The sequence below is a fragment of the Fringilla coelebs genome (assembly GCF_963513975.1).
Source record: "Fringilla coelebs genome assembly, chromosome: 23".
In the NCBI taxonomy this organism is placed as follows: Eukaryota; Metazoa; Chordata; class Aves; order Passeriformes; family Fringillidae; genus Fringilla; species Fringilla coelebs.
Window position 1 is genome coordinate 4426993 of NC_140049.1, and position 8562 is coordinate 4435554.

At 58.5% G+C, this 8562-nt stretch overlaps 1 protein-coding gene across 1 annotated transcript; it reads right to left on the reverse strand.

The window, feature by feature from the left end:
• Positions 1 to 1315: 1315 nt before the first annotated feature.
• On the reverse strand, positions 1316 to 8562 carry FGD2 (FYVE, RhoGEF and PH domain containing 2). Its single transcript, XM_084220718.1, has 16 exons — positions 8492 to 8562; positions 6370 to 6595; positions 6196 to 6276; positions 5740 to 5888; positions 5201 to 5357; positions 4940 to 5078; positions 4390 to 4448; positions 3899 to 4045; positions 3495 to 3587; positions 3117 to 3196; positions 3010 to 3040; positions 2815 to 2907; positions 2577 to 2702; positions 2236 to 2382; positions 1740 to 1883; positions 1316 to 1609 (listed from the first exon to the last, which is right to left on the reverse strand). Exons 1-16 carry the CDS (start codon positions 8554 to 8556, stop codon positions 1388 to 1390), a joined length of 1959 nt encoding a protein of 652 aa, XP_084076844.1. The 5' UTR covers positions 8557 to 8562; the 3' UTR covers positions 1316 to 1387.

An 8562-nucleotide genomic window follows, 5' to 3' on the forward strand; every position in this document is an offset into this window, starting at 1 on the left:
AGTCTGCAGGGATCTGTTCAGCCTGCACAGCCCAAGGCTGCCCTGCTGGAGCTGCTGCATGGTCCAGGCAGCAAGCCCTGCCTGCCAGGGATGGTTGGCTCCTCCAGCTCTGGGCATGAGGCCCCTGGCAGGCTCAGAAGTGGCAACTTCTGCCTGGGCAACATTTTTGGGGAGCGAAAGAGGACACAGAGAGAAAATTGTGGGGCTGCAGCCTAAAGCACTGACTGAAATGAACAGGGGTGTTTGTTATGCTGATGGTGGAGAGGGGGATCCCCCGTGTCTCCCCAGCATCACCTGTTGGACACAACGTTGTCCCAGAGTGTTTTCCCCCTGGAAATGTAACTGAGGGAGGTACAAGGGTGGAAGGTGCTTGTGGCAGGAGAGTGCAGGGGAAGTCTGGGATGGGCAGGAGTGTGGGCTGGCTCAGTGAGGCAGGTGAGGGCTGTCTGTGATTAAGGGTACCCCCACACCACGGGACTGCAGTGTCAGGCCAGGAGTGGTGACAAACTGGAAAAGGGACATCCTGAATCCAGCACTGGCGTCCCTGTGCTGTGAGGCTGAGCTACAAGCTGGATCCCTGATATATTTGTAACATATACGACAACGCGGAGCCACGAGGACAATCCCACGGCTCTCTCTGTAACCCAGACGCCCAAGGAAGGCTGCACGGAGCGCAGAGAGGGGCGGCAGGCGGGGTTTATCCGAGCAGCCCCAGTCCCGGGGGCTCGCCCGGCTCGGGCATCCCCGCCCGGCGGCCGAAGGACGGGGCGCTGCTGCCCTCGCGTGGCCGCCGGTGGCACCGCACCGCGCCGGGGTCTGCGGGGCGCGGGCTCCCCCAAATGCCCGCTCCCCCAAAAGCCCACTCCACCAAATGCCTGCTCCCCAAATTCCCGCTACCCCAAATCCCCTGTTCCCCAAATCCCCGCTCCCCCAATTCGCGTTCCCCCAAATCCCCCGCTCCCCAAATGAACCCGCTCCCCCAAATCCCCCGCTCCCCCAAATCCCCCGCTCCCCCAAATGCCCCGCTCCCCCAAATGCCCCGCTCCCCCAAATCCCCCGCTCCCCCAAATCCCCGCTCCCCCAAATCCCCGCTCCCCAAATCCCCGCTCCCCCAAATTCCCCGTTCCCCCAAATCCCCGCTCCCCAAATCCCCGCTCCCCGAATCCCCCTCTCCCGCCGCTGCCAGCGGCTCTGTCCAGCGCGGAGAGCGAGCAGGGAGCGAAAGGGGATCCAGCTTGTCCATGTGCTGGCAAACACGTCCCCATCTTGCCCCTGTCACGATGGAAAATCAGAACGCAGCGATGTCGGGGGTCTGCCCAAAGCCAGCAGTGGGAGCAGGCAGGGGAGGTGTGACCCCCCCTCAGGCAGCGCAGGGGTGGGAATGGCTTCATTCTGCTTCATCTGCATCCTCCTCCTCCTCCGGGTGCGTGATCCCCGCAGCAGAACGTGCCATGGCCTTCATCCAGCGCTGTTTCAGCTCCTCAGTGTCGGCCACGAAGGTGAACACCTGCCGGGACTGCACCAGCTGGAAGAGGTGCCGGGACTCGCTCTGGGGCATGTCCCGCACCTGGTAGCCCAGCAGGGGGATGGAGGTGTGGGCTCGGACGTCCTGCCAAGAACAGAGACAGTGATGGGAGGCAGGGGATGGGCACGGCAGGATGTCCCTTGGGCACAGCGGGATGGGATCTCCCTTGGGCACACCGGGATGTCTCCTGGGGATGCATTCGAGCCGGCCTCACCTGGGGGGCTGCATAGATGTAGAGCACGAGGGGATCATCCTGTGGGATCACGAACCAGCCCCGCGTGCTCCCCTTGCCGTTCTTGTCCAGCAGCTGCAGGGAGCTGCAGAGCAAACTCCTGCTTGATACCTCTGCAGCTCCTTTCTGCCAAAATAACCAACAAATCCCTCAATGCTCACTGCAGATGGTAGAAAGGGCACTGAGCTGAGAGATTTCCGGGGGAATTCCCTGCCCACTCCAGGAAACCCCCAAAGCAGGGGCAGGTGAGGGGCTGTCCTGGCTGTGACGGTGCTGCTGACATCCTGTGGTGAAGGGAGCCCTGGCTGCTTGGTCCCAAGGCTTGGAGCACAAGGGAGGGAGATCTACTCATGCACCTTCTGACTGCCGCGGGAGTGACTCCCACCCCTCCTGCTGCGGCTGCAGGGCCAGGCTGGGACAGCGAGGCTGGAGACCGGGGTGGGTGGCAGCGCTCAGATGGCAGAGGGGGTGGACTCACCTCCAGGATGCCTTTGTGCTTCCCCTCGCGGTCCTCGAGCACCGTGTGGCCGGTCAGGAAGATGAAGCACTCCTGGCAGACGCGGTTGGGGCGGTTCCCATCGTACTGCAGCTCGGCCTTGTAGTCAGAGCAGCGAGCACACACCACCTGCAGCCACAGACGGGGACACTGGTGACACTGGGGCAGGGCTAGGGGACACAGCGACAGCTCCACGAGGAGCTGAGGGGCAGGAGCAGCCCCAAGCCTAGGAAAGGGGTACAAGGTGTAGGAGAGGTGCACTCCTGGCCCAGCAGCCAGCTGAGCAGGCCAGGAGGGAGGGAGGGAGGGAGGGGGGCACTCACGTATCCACAGGCTCGGCAGTGGTGCCTCCGGCGGGTGATGGCGTTGAAGGGCTCCCTGCAGCGCATGCACATGGTCACCAGATTGTCCCTCACCCACTGTGGGGCTCGGCGGCCCAGCTCCTCTGTCTGGGGGTGGGAGACCATAGTCTGGGTGTCCTCAGCCTCCCCCCAGGTCGGTTTAGCTTGGGAAACTGAGGCACAGCAAGGTGCGTTCTCCCAGGGAGAGCAGGAGGGTTACCTTCAGTGCAGGGGTGTCTGTCTCCAGTCCATGGACTGCTGTCTTAAAGGTCTCACTCCTCTTCTCCTTCCTGTCAATGGCATCTTGGAAGGCCTAGAGGGGAAGGCAGGGCTGGAGGGGCACTGGGGGTCCCCTGACCCAGGGCATCCAGCTGGGATGGGGGGATGTGCTCCCTCTCCCAGCACTCGGTGGTACCTTGATCCAGTCGTTCATCTCCTCCTCAGACCTGGGTACAAAAAGGACCTGGATGAGCTGTTGTCCCTCCTCCCTGAGGGTCTGCATGATGTCACCCTTCCCCTTACCTGGCTTGGAGCTCCAGCGTCCGCTGCTTTCCCGACACCAGGAAGGTGTGAGGGAACTCAGAGTCCTTCAGCTCCCGCACCTGGGGGAGACCAGAGGAAGGATGTGGAGCTGAACCCACTTCCAGCAGCCCTGAATCTTTCTCCATGACATGGGGCACAGGGATGTCCCTCTGGCACAAGCCCTTCAGCCCCTCAGATCCCACAAGATTTCACTGGCATTTCCCAGGATCAGAGTACCAACCCCACTCACAAAGCCCTCCCCGGCTCCAGCTCCTCCCTCCCTCCCGAGGAAATTCGGGCAGCAGCCACACCCCAGAGCAGAGGCTTTTGGAGCAGGCAGGAGCTGGGGGAAGCACAAAGACAAGGTGTCTGTCTGACCTTCATGCCCCCCACATCCATGCGCAGGTGGACCTGGAACTCGGCGCCCACCTGGATGACCTTGGGCACGCAGTAGAGCAGCATGTTGTTGAACTGGGAGGGGAGAAGAGGGAGGGTTGGGGCCAAGCACTGCCTGCTCTGAGCTGTGGGTTTCCCTGGGGTCTGGAGTCCTACACTTCCCAGAGCTGAGCTGGTCCTTGGGAAGAATCCCACCTAAAACTTGTCTGTTTCTGCCACCCTGCAAAGGTGAAGCATCTCCCAGGGCTGCCACGCCCAGGGACCAGCAGATTCCCAACTGTGCCCTGCACAGGGTGCCCTGCACTGACTTGGGTCAAACCCCCCTGTGCTGCCCCTCTCCCCACTCCCATCTCATCTGCTCCCTGCCCCAGGCACCCAGCTCCCACCAGGAACAGGTACTTCTCCGACGTGCTGTTGTTGCGGGTAGAGATTTTTTGGATTGGCCCCTCCTTGATCAGCTCATTGGAGGGATCCACGATGTCATCCTCGAGGCCCAGCCTCTGATAGACCACCCAGAGGTTCTGCAGCCGTTCCTGGGGGAGGCACAGGAGGCCACAGTTCTTGTGGGAGGCTGAGCAGCCACAACCCTGTCGCACCTGGGTCCCCTCCATGCCCACCTCCCAGCCTGTTGCTGAGTACTGGGAGAGGCAGCACAGCTCTCCCAGCCCAGACTGGTCTTTGGGAGCAGCTCCCAGCCTTGACCAGCTGGTCACACCCCAGCTGATGCTACAGATGTGACTTCCCCAGGCTTGGGGTGGTGAGGTTGGGCATTAAGAGCAGGGTCTAAGCTCCACAGCTGAACCCACGGGGCTCTTGTGCCCTTCAGGGAGACTGTGCAGTGAGCTGCAAAGCATTTCCAGCTAGGACAGGGCCTCACCATCTCGGCAATAGCTGCATTGGAGTGCTTGGCCACCATAAAAATCATCTCCAGGGCCTCTGCAATGAGAAGAGACAGGAGGTGAAACACCTGCTCTGGAGCTGTGGGAGGAAGCTTCTAGCTCTGTCCCTCATGGATGCACATGAGTAGCAGCTGCTGCCCTTCCATGAACACAACCAAAGTGGCCCTGAAATGCTGTGCAGGAGTCTGGATACAGCTGGACTGCACATGGAGGGACAGACAGCCCGCTCCTGTATCCCTCCATCCCAGCAGGACTGGGAACTGCGTTATCCACAGGGGTCTGAAAGCTCCCCCAGCTGCTCCAGATCTCCTTAGGGGATACTGTGGACACCTGACACATCACCCTTCCCCTCCCCAGCCCCTGAAAAGGAAGATTAATCCCTCTCCCCGCTAGAAAAGGATCAGACTGAGAGGTTTATCCAAAGGCACAGGGCAGCTGGTGAGTGAATCCAGGTTTTCTGGTGCCCATGTACAACACCAGGGGTGGTTATTTCCCCACAAACCCACCGTGGAGAGGCAGAGCCCTTACTCTCGGCATCGCCCCTGTCGGGGGACTGGGGCGGGAGTTTCCGGACGTAATCCTTCAGGAGGAGCTCGTAGCGCGGGATCCTCTGCACAGGCTCCAGCATGTGGTGCTGCAGCGTCAGGTTAGCACAGACCTTCCTCTTCTGGGCAGGGACGGCAGGCACGGAGAGAGCAACAGTGACCAAGGCAGCTCCCACCCTCTGTTGTTTCCCCATTCCCTGGAGATTTTGGGAGCTCTGCTGCGATTCCCCTGCCCTGCCCTTACCTGGATGTCAGCAATGAGCTCCTGGAAGGGGGGTGATTTCTCTGACCAGGCAGTGATGAGCTCCACGGCCTTGTCGAAGTTCTTCACGTACTCCCCATACATCTTGAGGAAGGGTGCAAGCTTCTGGATGACATCCCCAATGCGGGGGTTGCGGTTCCTGCAGGAGGGAACCACAGACCAGCAGCTTCCTCAGGACACACAGACAGTGAGGGATGAACTGAAGGACCACGGTGGAGGACTGAGGTTTTCCCTGCTGCAGGCTGCTATATCCCCACACTGTTTCCTGCTCTCCAGAACAGGAATGTCCCCACCTCGCAGCCAGCCTGGGCTGTTCATACCCAGGCACACCCTCAAACCTCCTGAGATGTCACTCAACTTTCCCTATTCTGATCTGAGCATTTTAAGGAAGTGTTTTCCAGCACAAGACACTTGGAGCAAAACAGGCTGAGCTCTGGTCCTGGTGGGAACCTGAACTCAGTGCTGGTCTCCCATTGTGGCCAAGCCACCCAGGTGTGCTGCCCTCCCCTCCTGCAGCTCACCAATCCTCCATGCGCTTCTGCAGCTCTGGCAGGAAGAACTCAGCATGGAACTGGTAGATGGAGGAGATGTTGGAAAAGATCATCTTCACCACCTCCTCTGGGACCGTCTTCCCAGTTTTGGCTTCTTTCATCAGCTCTGTATAGAACACCTGGAAGAAATAAAGGTGAACAAAAAGGGACAGGGAGATGCTTGAGGATCCCATTCCCTCTCTGAGACTGGCACATCACCCAGTGAAAGGCCTGACTGTACAGGAGGAAAATCACAAACTCCAAGAGGAGAGGGGGCTTGAAGGCTTTGCTGGGACCAGGGTGCTTCCCAAAGGTGTGGGGTGTAGAAAAGGCAAAGGCCTGACCCAATCTCTGGCTGTAAAGACCAGCAGCCCACATGTTTCTCATTTTTACAGCTTCAGTCCCTCCAAAACCCCCTTGCACTGGTCCCTCCACTCCCCAGTTCACCTGGTCAAGGAGGTGGAGGCGGTTGACATAAGCCTGCTCTGTCTCCAGCAGCTCCAGGGCGATTTTCTTTTCCTCTGGTTCCTGCATGGGGAGCAGGGTTCAGTCTCATGGGCAGAGATGAGACCTGAGCCAGCCCTGCCTGAGTGTGGGCACCCACCAACCTCTGGAGCTCACCTGGTTGCCAGGTTCCAGGCCTGGGCCCCGTGGCCTCCTCCAGTCGTCCTCACGGATTCTGCATCGCAGAGAACGGAGGCATTTGAAGCTGAGTCCCCGCTGACCTTGCTGAGCCTCCTCATCCTCTTTTCTGGTCAGGGAGTGGCTCTGGCTGGCAGGGAATGCTGGAAGCTGCTGGGGCTGCCTGCCTGCCTGCTTGTCCCTCTGGGCAGATGTGCTGTCCCTGCTGCAAAGGGATGTGATCAGCTCAGCCATGCCCCCAGCACAGCCCCCAGGTCCAGCTCAAAGACACCAAAAGGAACAAGAGCAGCAGCTGCCCAGTGCTGACACTGCTCTGCTCCACTCCAGCCCTGCAGTGCAAATCTTCAGCATCCTCCACGGGGTCAAGATCCAGCTTCTCTTCTCCCAGAGCCCCTTGCTGCTGTGCCCAGTCCCTCTCCTGCTGTAGAAAAGCAGGATCCTGCTGTTTATCCCACCCACAGCTCTGGATTTCTGCCTGCTGCCACCACAGAGAAAAGCAGGGAGAAGCCCAATAGCCAAGAGTGTTGAGCCAAGAGCAGGCCATGTGTGGGTGGTTTTGCAGACAGGTTGTTTTTGGTGGTGTTCTCTCTTCCCTTTTCTGGCAAAGACAATGAGAGCAGGTCCAGAGCAGGCATGAGGGAGAAGCCAGGCCATGAAGGTGACAGCAAGTGACTTGTCTGTCATCCAAGAGCTGGTCACTGCAGGAAACTGCTCTGGGCAGAAACTGGAAAGACGTCCACTGTTGGCCTGCAGACAGGAGTGGGATGGATGGGATGGGAAAGACATGAAGAATTTGGACATCAAACTGCAAAGCTAAGGATAGGAAGTGGCTTGAGGGGCAGAGACTCATCTGAAGAGGATGCCAGCTCCATCCCATGCTCAGGTTGTGTGTGAGCTCGGGAGTGCATCCACAGCCATGCACAAATCCCCTCCTATCCAGAGGGGCTGGCACAACCCTTCAGAGACAAAGAGGCTTTTCCCATCTCTCCTGCTGCCTCCCAAACCTGTATCAGCCTGAAGCCACAGCTGAGACCCAACAGGGAACTTCTCTCTTTCTATTTATGCTGACTTAGGCCCAACCATTGTCTGTTCCAAAATGCTCTGCTCATTCCCAGGTTCCCCAGCTTCCTCTGAAAGTCTCAAGTTACTTTTATTTCCTCTAAATCAAACTCTCACTCCACGGCAAACAACAAACACACTGCAGCAGTGACATGGGGGCAGATCAAACACTGCAGTGGTTCCAACACAACATCACTGGGGGGTCATGGGGACAACCCCAAAGCCTGGGGAAAGCACACAGCAGAGATGCAGGAGTTCCTGGAATGAAAGGAAATCTCATGCCTGAGCATCTTCATGACTTGTTGCAAAACTCACCTGCCCAACCACCCAGCCCCTCCAAGGCTCACTGAGAGCATCTCACGGGTACAAGGAATGGCAGGATTCCATATTTTGATGCATCAGACAGAGAAAGTGAGAAATAACTCACCTGAAGCCTCAGAATTACTTTTACACCAGAGCTAGGGCAGATCCCCTCGCTCAGACCCCAGCACACGCTGTCTGAGGGTCCCAGCTCACACTCCAAAGGAAAGAGCTTCCAAACTTCCAAAGGAAGGAGCTGTTTTATGAAAGGAATTCTCTCTCTCCCTTACCATAATGCTTTCTGTTTCCTTTCATAGGAGCCACATCTCTGCAAACAACTGGACAGTCTGAGGCTGGGACCCTCCCAGACACCCAGGCAGTAAATTCCCAGTGACAACCCCTGCCTACATATTTGCAAACCACAATTCCTTTCCACAGCAGCAGCAGCAGGATGCACCAGCCAGGCTGAGTGGGAAGATGCTGGCTGTGGGGGAATGGGCTGCCACAGCCTAACCCTGAGCCAGGCAGAACCACTCACACACCACTGAGGTTTTCAGATTCTGCTCATGACCCACAGCAGGAGGAAGACACTGAGGCAGACGTGAGTTGTGAAGAATTGCAAATCACCTTGTCAGCTCCTCCACAGGCTCCAAACCACCTCCACAGTGGGTTTCTTCCTTCCTAAACCCACTCCATGTGGAGCCCTAACACACCCTGAGCACCCAGAGCCCTCCTGCCTTACCAGTGCTCTTCAAATGCAGCCACCAGCTTCACCACGCTCTGCTGATTGTCTGCCTTTCCCTCCATGGCACG

Coding starts and splice junctions, on each gene's coding strand:
- FGD2 (XM_084220718.1), bottom strand. CDS start 8,556: ATGGAGGGAAAGGCAGACAATCAGCAGAGCGTGGTGAAGCTGGTGGCT. Junction 5,358..5,739: donor CAGAAGCGCATGGAGGATTG/GTGAGCTGCAGG, acceptor TCCCTCCTGCAG/GAACCGCAACCCCCGCATTG. Junction 2,383..2,576: donor ACTGCCGAGCCTGTGGATAC/GTGAGTGCCCCC, acceptor CTGTGGCTGCAG/GTGGTGTGTGCTCGCTGCTC.